The 17,276-nt window shown below is 46.3% G+C and overlaps 1 protein-coding gene across 2 annotated transcripts in view; it reads right to left on the bottom strand.

Moving 5' to 3' along the window:
- Window positions 1-17,276, bottom strand: part of MPV17 (mitochondrial inner membrane protein MPV17) — a 410,610-nt gene that overhangs the window by 23,490 nt on the left and 369,844 nt on the right. For both annotated transcript variants that reach the window (XM_086928149.1, XM_086928148.1), the window contains one exon: window positions 1,626-1,658. In XM_086928149.1, the coding sequence (XP_086784275.1) occupies window positions 1,626-1,658 (33 nt within the window). The remainder of the gene's footprint in view (window positions 1-1,625; window positions 1,659-17,276) is intronic.

The raw sequence follows: 17,276 nt of genomic DNA, 5'->3' as shown, positions 1-17,276 counted from the left end.
GCACACATACATGCCCTAAGGGCATGTATGTCTGCCACATAGCCCAGTTGAAAATGCACAGATTTGCATTTTCAAAGGTATTCGTTATTTACCACCAACTTATATTTGGTAGTACATAAGGAATCCAAAAATGGGAAAAGCACTCATTTGAGTGATCCCTACATTGCAAATTCGGTAATTTACCGATTCGGTATTTTAAGGAATCAGTTATTTACCGAATTTGCAATTCAGGCCACCTACATCTCAGTAGCCTAATACCGGTCGGTAACGGCCGAAATTCGGTAATTTCGGCCGTTACCGAACGGTATTGGGCGACCTACATCTGCCCATGCATAATTGGGTCTCGTGAAGGAGTAAATATTTAACTTTGTCTAGTGTGGAAACTTGCATTGAAGTCTTTGTGATAACTTGCAAACTTGAATGTTAACTTGAATGTTAGTGAGTGTTCAATTACTGAGGCAGACATTTTCACAGTGTGACACAAAAAACACGTCCGTGGCAGCAAACGATGCAATTTTAAGTTCGCACAAACCCATTTACGAGTATAAATACACAATTGTAAATACACAACGGGAGATTACAGGCGTAAATACAAAAAAAGTACATTCAACTTGGCTGCGCCCATAAGCTTGTGAAGGGTATATATATCTTACAGAGATAAACCCATAGGTGCAAAGAATGTCTACATTGAAAGATATATTCAGGTTACCCGCGCCCAACCTCTCCAGAAAGGTTGATCTTTACCCAGCACACAGTTACAGAAATAAAACAATGTTTATCCCTTGGCACAAGGTAAACAGCGCACTATGATAGAGACGCAAACTTTCAATCATAAGGTATATTTTTGCAGTGGCGTTGTGTGAACTACCCCCCCCCCCCCCCCCGTTTTACCACATACCCTGCATGTTCCTTCACATTTGGCACATAAATAAAGTGAATAAACTCCACATTCCTCCCTTCCTCGGTCAGTGACTGCCCTGGCCACGCACTGTCATGTAAGCAGGGGCGGCTCTAGGCTCATGGCGGCCCTGGGCAGGGAGCGTAGGTAGGGGGCCCCGGAAGAAGAGGTCAGGAGTGCAGAGGCCAGTGAAGAAGGGGGTCAGGGTAGTTGGAAGTGGAACAGAGCCAGAAGCCATCAATTCCCTGCCGGGGGCCGCCACGCAAATATGTATCCATCCTCAGAGGATTATTATATTAAGGATATATATTGGCATGGCGGCACCTGGGGTTTGGCGGCCCTGTGCAGGTGCACAGCTTGCACATGCCTAAGGCCGCCCCTGACGTAAGAGAGAGAAACAGAAGTGAGGAGGGACAGAGAACGGTGCTGGAGAGAAACCCTGCTCCTGTGCACAGAACATTTCATCAGGACCCCTTCAGAACTGCAAGGAAAGCATCTATGGGTCGGTTGCCAATAACTATGTGAAAATATACAGAGTTAAGTGCACCATTTGGCATTCATTGTGGACAGGAGAACCCCCTGTGTCCAGTGGTGGCGGGGGCCTGCCTTTGCACACTTGCTCCACTGTATCGCTTGGGATGGGGATGAATATTTTGTTCCAGGGCTCTTTCCTGGTTCCCGCTGCCCACGCGCTCCCACCCAGTCCTGTCAACGTCACTGTACTCACATAGTAGTTGGTGATGAGGGCATCGGTGTAGTCCTGGAAAAGAGAGAGGTGGAGAGGTTAATGGAAGTACCCTTCAACACTCACTTGGATCAAACAGACATGACTTGTGCTAGGGCACTCACATGATTACCAAACTCACCATCGGCCTCGCAACTGGCCCCAGATTCACAGTCACCCGCTTCACTGCAGCTTCCCTAGTCCTGAGCCAGGCATTATCATGGGTACCTGAAGCCTACCTCATCGTATTGATGCCATGGCAATGGGCTGAATCTAGGGCCTGCTATGTTCCAGGTGGACCTATTCCAGATGCATACTTCACTGCCAATGTAGATGAAACAGAACACATCACCCCAGCACTATAAAAAGCTAGGGTGGGTCTGGAGGGTGCTTGAAACCTTTGCCTTAAGATCATGTCCTGCTATGTGAAGGGCCCTCAGCTTCATTGGCGATGGAAGAAAGTTTCAGTCACTGACTGAAACTCTCATCCATTGGGCGGTTAGTGTTCAGCATAGAACAAAACAGGTCAGGCGAGGACAGGTTGGTTATCACCCAGCGAAGAGCAAGGATGGTCAGGCAAGGATCAAATCAGTTAAACAAGAAAGGTCAAGCGAAGGTCAGGGCGGTTGCAGCCCAGCTAGAACAAGGAAGGTTAGGAGAGGGTCAAGGCGGTTATTGCCCAGTGTAGAACAAGGAAGGTTAGGAGAGAGTCAAGGTGGTTATTACCCAGTGTAGAACAAGGAAGGTTAGGAGAGGGTCAAGGTGGTTATTGCCCAGTGTAGAACAAGGAAGGTTAGGAGAGGGTCAAGGCGGTTATTACCCAGTGTAGAACAAGGAAGGTTAGGAGAGGGTCAAGGTGGTTATTGCCCAGTGTAGAACAAGGAAGGTTAGGAGAGAGTCAAGGTGGTTATTACCCAGTGTAGAACAAGGAAGGTTAGGAGAGGGTCAAGGCGGTTATTGCCCAGTGTAGAACAAGGAAGGTTAGGAGAGGGTCAAGGCGGTTATTACCCAGTGTAGAACAAGGAAGGTTAGGAGAGGGTCAAGGCGGTTATTGCCCAGTGTAGAACAAGGAAGGTTAGGAGAGGGTCAAGGTGGTTATTACCCAGTGTAGAACAAGGAAGGTTAGGAGAGGGTCAAGGCGGTTATTGCCCAGTGTAGAACAAGGAAGGTTAGGAGAGAGTCAAGGTGGTTATTACCCAGTGTAGAACAAGGAAGGTTAGGAGAGGGTCAAGGCGGTTATTGCCCAGTGTAGAACAAGGAAGGTTAGGAGAGGGTCAAGGTGGTTATTGCCCAGTGTAGAACAAGGAAGGTTAGGAGAGAGTCAAGGTGGTTATTACCCAGTGTAGAACAAGGAAGGTTAGGAGAGGGTCAAGGCGGTTATTGCCCAGTGTAGAACAAGGAAGGTTAGGAGAGGGTCAAGGCGGTTATTGCCCAGTGTAGAACAAGGAAGGTTAGGAGAGGGTCAAGGCGGTTATTGCCCAGTGTAGAACAAGGAAGGTTAGGAGAGAGTCAAGGTGGTTATTACCCAGTGTAGAACAAGGAAGGTTAGGAGAGGGTCAAGGTGGTTATTGCCCAGTGTAGAACAAGGAAGGTTAGGAGAGGGTCAAGGTGGTTATTACCCAGTGTAGAACAAGGAAGGTTAGGAGAGGGTCAAGGCGGTTATTGCCCAGTGTAGAACAAGGAAGGTTAGGAGAGGGTCTAGGTGGTTATTGCCCAGTGTAGAACAAGGAAGGTTAGGAGAGAGTCAAGGTGGTTATTACCCAGTGTAGAACAAGGAAGGTAAGGAGAGGGTCAAGGCGGTTATTGCCCAGTGTAGAACAAGGAAGGTTAGGAGAGGGTCAAGGCGGTTATTGCCCAGTGTAGAACAAGGAAGGTTAGGAGAGAGTCAAGGCGGTTATTACCCAGTGTAGAACAAGGAAGGTTAGGAGAGGGTCAAGGCGGTTATTGCCCAGTGTAGAACAAGGAAGGTTAGGAGAGGGTCAAGGCGGTTATTGCCCAGTGTAGAACAAGGAAGGTTAGGAGAGGGTCAGGTGGTTACTGCCCAGTGTAGAACAAGGAAGGTTAGGAGAGAGTCAAGGCGGTTATTGCCCAGTGTAGAACAAGGAAGGTTAGGAGAGGGTCAAGGCGGTTATTGCCCAGTGTAGAACAAGGAAGGTTAGGAGAGGGTCAAGGCGGTTATTGCCCAGTGTAGAACAAGGAAGGTTAGGAGAGGGTCAAGGCGGTTATTGCCCAGTGTAGAACAAGGAAGGTTAGGAGAGGGTCAGGTGGTTACTGCCCAGTGTAGAACAAGGAAGGTTAGGAGAGAGTCAAGGCGGTTATTGCCCAGTGTAGAACAAGGAAGGTTAGGAGAGGGTCAAGGCGGTTATTGCCCAGTGTAGAACAAGGAAGGTTAGGAGAGGGTCAAGGCGGTTATTACCCAGTGTAGAACAAGGAAGGTCAGGCAAGGGTCAAAGTGGTTATAGCGCAGCATAGAACAAGAAAGGTCAGGCGAATGTCAGGGCGGTTATTGCCCAGTGCAGAAGAAGGCATGTCAGGGCAGCTATGGCCCACCATAGAAGAAAGGTCAGGGTGGTAACTGCTCAGTGTAGAACAAGGATGGTCAGGCGAAGTGACAGCTTTTTCTCACCTAGAGGCTTTCCAAGAATCAACCAAATGCCTGTTTTGACGAGTCTTAAGGACTTGAGCACGGCCCCCTGCACTGGTGTAGCAAACATCAAAGAGGTTAGGGTGACACTGAACAGAAGACACGTTCGGGGGGGGGGGCAGGGGGGTTCTGGGAAGACCCCTGTTTAGGAAGGGAACATTCCTACGCTGCTGGGCTAGAGGAGACACGGGGCATCTGTTTGAATGAACATGTGCTGTGAACAGAAGGACCCCGACATAGGTGAACATGTGTAAAAATAAATGACACAGAAAACATCATTAAGTCTTAATGAAAAAAAGCATAAGGTCATTAGCGACAATAGTGCAAACAGCGGCAACGTGTAGTTGCAGAGGTATGGTGTACAAATGAAGTCAGGTGACAAGCGTCAGAAGTGCAGCCAGATATGAGAAAAATCTGAGACATTGTAAATGTAAATGTAAATGTACAGGAATTTATATAGCGCAAATCACCGAGCGGTGTCTAAGCGCTTGCTTAGGGAACCCGTCCTGGTATTCCCCTGTGAGATAACCCCGGCAGGGTATCCGCAAGGTGAAAGCCAGGCATCCCGCCGCGAGGGGCCGTTGTGGGGATTAAGCAAGCTATTGCCCAGAGACGCAGAGTGTGAACCCGTGAATCGAGTAGGCACCGGAGCGAGAATTGTCGAGTCCATGGACATTTTTAGGACTCAAGACCCCGCCGAGCCGGGAATTGAACCCCGGTCCTGGGCTGACCTCTGCTTCCAGGTCTGCCTCCTCTAACCAGTGAGCCACACTTCTCCACTCACCGGAACAACTAAGAAATCTCAGAGAGACAGTCTCTCTGAATGACTGCATAAATAAATATAAAAAGCGCCTCTCACCGAGCATGTTCTTAGCTAACGAGAGGTGCCTACACACCTGGGCGCGCTGAGTGACTGTCTCATACAGTATGTGTATCCCGATTTGCTCAGCAGCCAAACTCACAGTCCTCCACATACACCCCACCTCCATTTTCATAGTGATGTAAAAGTAATTTATAATTTTTTAAAACAGCTTCGCATCTTCGGAGAGCCACTGATGCAAAATTAACTTTTGGCGGCCGGTGTGAAGGCGCGTAGATCTTGGCCGCAGGTATGAAAAAGACACCCATGGGCATACGTCTAGAGACAACTGATCTTACGCACTGCACCGTCCATGCCTCAGTCCCCTATTCCTTAAGCACAAACAAACCCGGTACCATCTGAGAGGAACCTTGCAGTCAGCAATGTCAACGCTCCTTCCAGAGCCCTAAGTCAGTGGGGAGAGGAGGACGGGGCTTCTCTGCACTAGACCCAGTCAATGGAACCATCTGAGAGCCATCACCAATCTGAGCTGTCAATCCAGGGAGCATTTCCAGTCTGTTTCTCACCTGCACATGTCTGTCTAAGCCCTTGGTAAATTATTGTGGTAAGGAATCCATTGAGGTGACTGTGCCCTCAACAAGTTAGATAAATCAATTAATGGAAGAATAAAGAGGAGCCAAAGTCCGCTTGTTGGATAAAGCGCTTTACTACAAGCTGACCAGTTGTGCTCAGAGATACCTGTAGGCGGGAGAGAAATCATCTTGGCACATCACTGAAGAAAGTGCACATGTCAAGTCCAGCTGCGGGGCACACCTGGACCCAAGTACTGCCTGAGCCAGTCTTCCAGTAGGAACAGATCATGGCAAGCACTTGTCTCGGTGACAGATAGCCATGACAGTAATTGTAAGTGTGTAACAATACCATGTGGTTTGCAAGAACAGTCGCCCACACTTCATGTCCAAGGTTAACTACTGCTCACGAGCAACCGTCAGCGCAGATGAGTCAATGCGCGGGCCTTCCAGCGCTAAGAATATAGAAATGTTCCCGCAGACCTGCCAATCACAGCACAAGCTGCTTGCTCATACTCTAGCCTCACCCACTATATGTATGATGGGGGGATCCATTCGTCCCCCAATGGATCTGGGTGACCTTTGCACTGACCTTGAGCTGACCCTTGATGCATGATAAATTGTACCAATCACTACAGTCTTAGGCAAACTCAAAGTTCAGCCCAGTATGTTTATTGTGGTGTTGACTTGTTGTCAGGACCAAGCACCATGTATGGGGCAAACCAGTGTTTACTTAAGGAGCTGGGTTCTTGCACAACTTACAAGACCAGGCAACAGAAGAGCTCATGTTTTTAAAGAGACTTTGAGGCTGATTTAGAGTTTGGCAGAGAGGCTATCCCATCGCAACGGGGTACCCTCTCCACCAATCCCTCGGTCCGCGCACCTGATGTGGAGTCAGGTGGACCAATAGTGTGTCAGCGACAGAGACACACTCCTCCGACAGCCTGACGAAGCATTGGCTGTTGGAGGTAAGCCATTCTATCATCCCCTCAAATTAGAGAGGGTAGTCAAGTGGCTTTTTTTGCTGTCAATCTCCACCAGCCTTTTGCAGTGAGGGGCAGCAAAATAAAAAAGTCACTCTCATGCAATGAAAGAAATCTTCCATGCGGCGGGGGCCATTAGGTGTACATTTTTCAAAAACAAGCTCCCGCTTTAGGAGTTTTTTTTATTTTTACATTGATGTTTTGTAAAGGCAAGACAGCGGGCGTCACGTTTGACAGAGCCATCCGTCAAAAGTTGACATCATTGACAGAAACTGCTATGCAGGTGATTCCTGATAAGATTACGAGATCTCCTGAGGGCCAGCAGGCATCTCTACATTTGGGGGAGGGGATGTCTGCTGAGGAAACAAATTAGTTTGCTCCATAACCATTAAGAACATTACTCTGTCCTCCAAACTCTAAATCAGGCACCCTGTCATAGTCAGATGCCAGAGTTCCCACACGATTAACCCTCTCGGTGGATGCTTGCACTCACACACCTGGCAGGCACACTGTCCACGGTCTAGAACAGTATTCATGGTTAATTAACCCTCTCAGTGGATGCTTGCACTCACACACCTGGCAGGCACACTGTCCACGGTCTAGAACAGTATTCATGGTTAATTAACCCTCTCAGTGGATGCTTGCACTCACACACCTGGCAGGCACACTGTCCACGGTCTAGAACAGTATTCATTGTTAATTAACCCTCTCAGTGGATGCTTGCACTCACACACCTGGCAGGCACACTGTCCACGGTCTAGAACAGTATTCATGGTTAATTAACCCTCTCAGTGGATGCTTGCACTCACACACCTGGCAGGCACACTGTCCACGGTCTAGACACACCTGGCAGGCACACTGTCCACGGTCTAGAACAGTATTCATGGTTAATTAACCCTCTCAGTGGATGCTTGCACTCACACACCTGGCAGGCACACTGTCCACGGTCTAGAACAGTATTCATTGTTAATTAACCCTCTCAGTGGATGCTTGCACTCACACACCTGGCAGGCACTCTGTCCACGGTCTAGAACAGTATTCATGGTTAATTAACCCTCTCAGTGGATGCTTGCACTCACACACCTGGCACACTGTCCACGGTCTAGAACAGTATTCATTGTTAATTAACCCTCTCAGTGGATGCTTGCACTCACACACCTGGCACACTGTCCACGGTCTAGAACAGTATTCATTGTTAATTAACCCTCTCAGTGGATGCTTGCACTCACACACCTGGCACTCTGTCCACGGTCTAGAACAGTATTCATTGTTAATTAACCCTCTCAGTGGATGCTTGCACTCACACACCTGGCAGGCACACTGTCCACGGTCTAGAACAGTATTCATGGTTAATTAACCCTCTCAGTGGATGCTTGCACTCACACACCTGGCAGGCACACTGTCCACGGTCTAGAACAGTATTCATGGTTAATTAACCCTCTCAGTGGATGCTTGCACTCACACACCTGGCACACTGTCCACGGTCTAGAACAGTATTCATTGTTAATTAACCCTCTCAGTGGATGCTTGCACTCACACACCTGGCACTCTGTCCACGGTCTAGAACAGTATTCATTGTTAATTAACCCTCTCAGTGGATGCTTGCACTCACACACCTGGCAGGCACACTGTCCACGGTCTAGAACAGTATTCATGGTTAATTAACCCTCTCAGTGGATGCTTGCACTCACACACCTGGCACACTGTCCACGGTCTAGAACAGTATTCATTGTTAATTAACCCTCTCAGTGGATGCTTGCACTCACACACCTGGCAGGCACACTGTCCACGGTCTAGAACAGTATTCATGGTTAATTAACCCTCTCAGTGGATGCTTGCACTCACACACACCTGGCAGGCACACTGTCCACGGTCTAGAACAGTATTCATGGTTAATTAACCCTCTCAGTGGATGCTTGCACTCACACACCTGGCAGGCACACTGTCCACGGTCTAGAACAGTATTCATGGTTAATTAACCCTCTCAGTGGATGCTTGCACTCACACACCTGGCAGGCACACTGTCCACGGTCTAGAACAGTATTCATTGTTAATTAACCCTCTCAGTGGATGCTTGCACTCACACACCTGGCAGGCACACTGTCCACGGTCTAGAACAGTATTCATGGTTAATTAACCCTCTCAGTGGATGCTTGCACTCACACACCTGGCAGGCACACTGTCCACGGTCTAGAACAGTATTCATGGTTAATTAACCCTCTCAGTGGATGCTTGCACTCACACACCTGGCAGGCACACTGTCCACGGTCTAGAACAGTATTCATTGTTAATTAACCCTCTCAGTGGATGCTTGCACTCACACACCTGGCAGGCACACTGTCCACGGTCTAGAACAGTATTCATGGTTAATTAACCCTCTCAGTGGATGCTTGCACTCACACACCTGGCAGGCACACTGTCCACGGTCTAGACACACCTGGCAGGCACACTGTCCACGGTCTAGAACAGTATTCATGGTTAATTAACCCTCTCAGTGGATGCTTGCACTCACACACCTGGCACACTGTCCACGGTCTAGAACAGTATTCATTGTTAATTAACCCTCTCAGTGGATGCTTGCACTCACACACCTGGCACACTGTCCACGGTCTAGAACAGTATTCATTGTTAATTAACCCTCTCAGTGGATGCTTGCACTCACACACCTGGCACTCTGTCCACGGTCTAGAACAGTATTCATTGTTAATTAACCCTCTCAGTGGATGCTTGCACTCACACACCTGGCAGGCACACTGTCCACGGTCTAGAACAGTATTCATGGTTAATTAACCCTCTCAGTGGATGCTTGCACTCACACACCTGGCAGGCACACTGTCCACGGTCTAGAACAGTATTCATGGTTAATTAACCCTCTCAGTGGATGCTTGCACTCACACACCTGGCACACTGTCCACGGTCTAGAACAGTATTCATTGTTAATTAACCCTCTCAGTGGATGCTTGCACTCACACACCTGGCACTCTGTCCACGGTCTAGAACAGTATTCATTGTTAATTAACCCTCTCAGTGGATGCTTGCACTCACACACCTGGCAGGCACACTGTCCACGGTCTAGAACAGTATTCATTGTTAATTAACCCTCTCAGTGGATGCTTGCACTCACACACCTGGCACTCTGTCCACGGTCTAGAACAGTATTCATTGTTAATTAACCCTCTCAGTGGATGCTTGCACTCACACACCTGGCAGGCACACTGTCCACGGTCTAGAACAGTATTCATGGTTAATTAACCCTCTCAGTGGATGCTTGCACTCACACACACCTGGCAGGCACACTGTCCACGGTCTAGAACAGTATTCATGGTTAATTAACCCTCTCAGTGGATGCTTGCACTCACACACACCTGGCAGGCACACTGTCCACGGTCTAGAACAGTATTCATGGTTAATTAACCCTCTCAGTGGATGCTTGCACTCACACACCTGGCACACTGTCCACGGTCTAGAACAGTATTCATTGTTAATTAACCCTCTCAGTGGATGCTTGCACTCACACACCTGGCAGGCACACTGTCCACGGTCTAGAACAGTATTCATGGTTAATTAACCCTCTCAGTGGATGCTTGCACTCACACACCTGGCACACTGTCCACGGTCTAGAACAGTATTCATTGTTAATTAACCCTCTCAGTGGATGCTTGCACTCACACACCTGGCACACTGTCCACGGTCTAGAACAGTATTCATTGTTAATTAACCCTCTCAGTGGATGCTTGCACTCACACACCTGGCACTCTGTCCACGGTCTAGAACAGTATTCATGGTGAAGTGAAAAGTTGTGGAAAGGAGTATCTGCTGAACCCTGCTTTTACACTTTTTAAAAAAGCATTTAAGGACTATAAAGATGATTTCAGCTCTCTTGAGGCCTGGAATAAGGAACAGATGTGTCTATGCATCTACTCATAGATTGAAATAAGAGTTCAAGATTTCCACAAGAGGGTTCATGGTTGGAGTAAAGACACAATGCCAAAGGGTGATCTTATGGTTGGAATACCTTATGTCAAAGGGTGGATTTAAGGTTGGAATACCTTATGTCAAAGGGTGGATTTAAGGTTGGAATACATTATGTCAAAGGGTGGATTTATGGTTGGAATAAGGGTACATGGTGTTAAGATTTGGGTTTGTGGTTGGAATAAGGATAAATGATGTCACAAGGTGGGCTTATAGTTGGAATAATTGTACACAACGTCATGAGCTGGGCTTAGAGTAGGAATAAGGGTATATGATGTCAATCGGTGGGCTTATGGTTCAAATAAGGGTACTACATGTCAAAAGGTGGGTTTATACTTGGAATAAGGGGGCTAAAGATGCCTAGAGGAGGGCTTATGAAGAGGAATAAGGGTACCAGTTGTGAACAGAGTGTTAATGGATTGGACTATGGTTATGAGGTGTGAATAGTGCTTTTTTTGGATTAGATTAGTGCACAAGCTCTGAAAGGGTGCGGTTATATATTGAAATAAATATTAGGATGGGAAGGGGGCAGGTTTATGGCATGAAATAAGGGTGTAACGTGAACAGATGGAATAAGGACACACAGTACAAGTAGGTGGGTTTCTAAATTGGAATACAAGAGGACTTGCAAACAGAGTATTTCATGAATTGTAACAAACGGCATAATGTGTGAAAAGGTACATCCACGGATTAAAATGAATTGAACACATGCCGAGATTAAAAAGGCGGCTTCACGAGATATGGCCTTAATACCAACAGGATTAAGTTTATGATTTTATCTCAGATTACTTCTGTGAATCAACCCCAAAGTGATTCACTTCTCTAGGAAATATCTCCATTTTAACCCCCTTGCTGTCAATGTATGCACTGCTATAGGCTGGTAGTCCTTACTGGCAGCATGGAAAGACAAAGAAGACCTACTTACTGTTTACTACAATTAAAAATAAATAATAGTTATGTTAGAGTAAAATTCAGCACACATAGAAATCTCAAAATCTTAATCACGACATTTAACTGGGCAACCCAAAGGAAAAAAATATGTAAAATGTAACTGACGGAAAAATAATCTCATAATGTAACAGCAAAAAAGTGTATATCCTTAGGTGACAAACCTCAATTTCTTGGCTTTACTGGTATGCACATAGGGCCTGGTTCAAAAAGGTAAGCTTATACTTTTGTATAGATTCACGATTTTTTGCAATTTACTGTGGATTTTTACGAGTAGAATCTTTACAACTGCGGAGACTACGCATGTAAAAAGATAGGCAGTCGTAAAGATACTACTCATGCAAATTGGTTTGTGAATTGCAAAAGATTTGTAAACTTCCACAAAAGTATAAGTTTACCTCTGTGAATGAGGCCCATAATGTTCTAAGAGGCAGCAGCTGGAGGTAGCAACGTAAAGCAGGTTAATGTACACATAGGCAGCTTACATAGTGAGAAAAAAGCCTTAACATGGTTGACAAAGACAAACCCAATGTCTGACTTTAGGAGCAGGAGGAGAAGGAAGGGTCTGCCAGCTCTCAGCGGGCGTCTAATGAATAAATAACCATTTTAATTCTCTCTGGAGGTCCAGTTAATTGGCCACAATGTGGGTCATTCTAGTGCTTCATCTCCTGAGTCGCACCATGTTGGGGATCTAGACACCTAATTATCAGGTACAAGTCGAACAGAGTGGGCAAGAGCTGGGCACCCGATGTACCTGGCTCCTCCAAGGGTACCACGTCAGCCCACCTTCACCTGCGTCACTAACCACGACGACTGTTTTTACTTTCACAGGACACATCACATCTACTGATATACACTGAGGCTGACGGGTGTGGAATAACAGTAACAGACTACAGAAGGTAGACCAAAAATCCTAAAGAGACCAGGGCAATAATCTGTAACAAACAACAATGTCTCAAGGGTATTATTTAAAGGACAATTATACATATATGTGTGGTGACACAGTTCATTGTACAGGATGGAATCCATAGGGGAAAAAACCGGGAAACATTTCATATAAATGTAGCATATATTCCAATTAGTAGACATGTTGGACATATAGAACTTCATATGTTCAAGCACATGAGTCAGTAGCACTGCGTTACATTAAATGACATGTAACCAACAAAATACTGTGCACAAGTGCTTGTGAAGTGTAGTGACGGTGCAAGTGACACATGTAAATGTAAATGTAAATGTGTGTATACTTGTAAAGCGCACAGCCGCCCCATCTCGGGGCATTCTAGCGCTGTATACCGCTGTGGAACCCTTCCTGGCTTTCCCTGTGAGATGCCCCCTCCTGGGCACCCCCAAGGCGGAGGCCAGGCATCCCAGCGCTGTTGGGGCCGTTGTGGAGATTAAGCAAGCTATTGCCCAGAGTTGCACCCATGATTAGAGTAGGCACCGAGGCGAGAATTATCGAGTCAGCGGACATTGAGACCAAGACCCTGCCGCGTCGGGCATTGAACCCTGGTCCCGGGCCTGACCACTGCTTCAGGATCTGCCGCTCTAACCAGTGAGCCACACTTCTCCACATGACATGGTATAGACAGTGAGAATGGTGGGCGCAACGACAAGTGAGATAAAACCACGATTTATATGTTCAGGATACCTCGACAATTAATGATATGAGAATTCAATTTTAATTGAGCAGGGTATCCGTGGGTAGGGGCGTCAAGAGTTCCACTGTAGGAGTCAACGGCATTTGGGCTTGCAGAAGTCTTAGGCGATCATCAGGACCAGGTTACATTAGTTAAATTGCAGTGTCAAGAAAAACCAATAGGGATTAATCCAAGAAATGGTTAGTCGTCACTGGACTTTGTAATCCCAGAGGTGGGATGTAGAGAATGCTACTGAAGAGCTTCAAAGGATGGATACTGAATATCTATGCGCTAGCAGGGATCAATCGCACGGATGGCGTGGAATAACAGCAAAAGAACGCAAGGCATGAGTGATGGATGACAACAAAACAACGTCAAGCATGATTGAGGCTTGAAAGCAAAACACCAAACATGGATGAGGGGTGACAGCAAAACAACATCAAACATGGGTAAGGGATGACAGTAAAGCAACTTTAAACATGAGTGATGGATGACAACAAAACAGCATCAAACATGGGTAAGTGATGACAGCAACATAACATCAAATGCGGGTGAGGTATGATAGCAAAACAACATCAAACGTGGGTGAGGTATGACAGCAAAACAACATCAAACGTGGGTGAGGGATGACAGCAAAACAACATCAAACGTGGGTGAGGGATGACAGCAAAACAACATCAAACATGGGTGAGGGATGACAGCAAAACAACATCAAACGTGGGTGAGGAATGACAATAAAACAACATCAAACATGGGCGAGGGATGACAGCAAAACAACATCAAACATGGGTGAGATATGACAGCAAAACAACATCAAACGTGGGTGAGGAATGACAATAAAACAACATCAAACATGGGTGAGGTATAACAGCAAAACAACATCAAACATGGGAGAGGGAGGACAGCAAAACAACATAAAACATGGGTGAGGGATCACAGCAAAACAACATGAAACATGGGTGAGGGATGACAGCAAAATACATCAAACGTGGGTGAGGTATGACAGCAACACAACATAACGTATGGGTGACATATGACAGCAACACAACATGAAACATGGGTGAGGTATAACAGCAAAACAACATCAAACATGGGAGAGGGAGGACAGCAAAACAACATAAAACATGGGTGAGGGATCACAGCAAAACAACATGAAACATGGGCGAGGGATGACAGCAACACAACATCAAACATGGGTGAGGTATGACAGCAACACAACATAACGTATGGGTGACATATGACAGCAACACAAAATGAAACATGGGTGAGGTATGACAGCAAAACAACATCAAACATGGGAGAGGGAGGACAGCAAAACAACATAAAACATGGGTGAGGGATCACAGCAAAACAACATGAAACATGGGCGAGGGATGACAGCAACACAACATCAAACATGGGTGAGGTATGACAGCAACACAACATAACGTATGGGTGACATATGACAGCAACACAAAATGAAACATGGGTGAGGTATGACAGCAAAACAACATCAAACATGGGAGAGGGAGGACAGCAAAACAACATAAAACATGGGTGAGGGATCACAGCAAAACAACATGAAACATGGGTGAGGGATGACAGCAAAACAACATCAAACGTGGGTGAGGTATGACAGCAAAACAACATGAAACATGGGTGAGGGATGATAGAAAAACAACATCAAACGTGGGTGAAGGGTGACAGCAAAACAACATCAAATGTGGGTGAGGGATGACAGCAAAACAACATGAAACATGGGTGAGGGATGATAGAAAAACAACATCAAACATGGGTGAGGGATGACAGCAAAACAACATCAAACGTGGGTGAGGGATGACAGCAAAACTAAATGAAACCTGGGTGACGGATGGCAGCAAAACAACATCAAACATGAGGATGACAGCAAAACAACACCATACATGGGTGAGAAATGACAGCAAAAGAACACCAAACATGGGTGAGGGATGACAGCAAAACAACATCAAACGTGGGTGAGGGACGACAGCAACACAACATCAAACATGGGTGAGGGATGACAATAAAACAACATCAAACATGGGTGAGGGGTGACAGCAACACAACATCAAACATGGGTGACGTAAGACAGCAACACAACATAAAGTATGGGTGAGATATGACAGCAACACAACATGAAACATGGGTGAGGTATAACAGCAAAACAACATCAAACGTGGAAGAGGGATGACAGCAAAACAACATCAAACATGGGTGAGGGATGACAATAAAACAACATCAAACATGGGTGAGGGATGACAGCAACACAACATCAAACATGGGTAAGGTATGACAGCAACACAACATCAAACATGGGTGAGGTATGACAGCAACACAACATAAAGTATGGGTGAGATATGACAGCAACACGACATGAAACATGGGTGAGGTATAACAGGAAAACAACGTCAAACGTGGGAGAGGGAGGACAGCAAAACAACATGAAACATGGGTGAGGGATGACAGCAAAACAACATCAAACGTGGGTGAGATATGACAGCAAAACAACATGAAACATGGGTGAGGGATAATAGCAAAACAACATCAAACGTGGGTGAAGGATGACAGCAAAACAACATCAAACGTGGGTGAGGGAAGACAGCAAAACAACATCAAACGTGGGTGAGGGATGACAGCAAAACTAAATGAAACCTGGGTGACGGATGGCAGCAAAACAACATCAAACATGGGTGAGGGATGACAGCAAAACAACATTAAGCATGGGTGAGGGATGACAGTAAAACAACATCAAACGTGGGTGAGGGATGACAGCAAAACAACATGAAACGTGGGTGAGGGATGACAGAACAATAACATCAAACGTGGGTGAGGTATGACAGCAAAACAATACCAAACATGGGTGAGGGGTGACAGCAAAACAACATCAAACATGGGTGAGGGATGACAGCAAAACAACATCAAACGTGAGTGAGGGATGACAGCAAAACAACACCAAACATGGGTGAGGGGTGACTGTAAAACAACATCAAACTTGGGTGATTGATGAAAGCCAAACAACATCAAACATGGGTGAGGGGTGACAGCAAAACAACATCAAACATGGGTAAGGGATGACAGCCAAACAACATCAAACGTGGGTGAGGTATGACAGCAACACAACACCAAACATAGGTGAGGGATGACAGCAAAACAACATCAAACGTGGGTGAGGGATGACAGCAAAACTACATGAAACATGGGTTACGGATGGCGGCAAAACAACATCAAACATGGGTGAGGGATGACAGCAAAAAAACATCAAACGTGGGTGAGGGATGACAGCAAAACAACATGAAACGTGGGTGAGGGATGACAGCAAAACAACATGAAACGTGGGTGAGGGATGACAGCAAAACTACATGAAACGTGGGTGAGGGGTGACAGCAAAACTACATGAAACGTGGGTGAGGGGTGACAGCAAAACAACATCAAACATGGGTAAGGGATGACAGCAAAACAACATCAAACATGGGTGAGGGATGACAGCAAAACAACATCAAATGTGGGTGAGGGATCACAGCAAAACAACATCAAACGTGGGTGACGGATGACAGCAAAACAACACCAAACATGGGTGAGGGGTGACAATAAAACAACATCAAACCTGGGTGAGGGATGACAGCCAAACAACATGAAACAAGGGTGACGGATGGCAGCAAAACAACATCAAACGTGGGTGAGGGATGACAGCAAAACAACACCAAACATGGGTGAGGGGTGACAATAAAACAACATCAAACCTGGGTGAGGGATGACAGCCAAACAACATCAAACATGGGTGAGGGATGACAGCAAAACTACATGAAACAAGGGTGACGGATGGCAGCAAAACAACATCAAACGTGGGTGAGGGATGACAGCAAAACAACACCAAACATGGGTGAGGGGTGACAATAAAACAACATCAAACCTGGGTGAGGGATGACAGCCAAACAACATCAAACACGGGTGAGGGATGACAGCCAAACAACATCAAACACGGGTGAGGGATGACAGCCAAACAACATCAAACATGGGTGAGGGGTGACAGCAAAACAACATCAAACGTGGGTGAGGGATGACAGCAAAACAACACCAAACA

The sequence above is a fragment of the Lissotriton vulgaris genome, chromosome 6, assembly GCF_964263255.1.
Source record: "Lissotriton vulgaris chromosome 6, aLisVul1.2, whole genome shotgun sequence".
In the NCBI taxonomy this organism is placed as follows: Eukaryota; Metazoa; Chordata; class Amphibia; order Caudata; family Salamandridae; genus Lissotriton; species Lissotriton vulgaris.
Note: the sequence above shows the minus strand (reverse complement) of the source record. Positions and strands in the feature narration are given on the sequence as shown.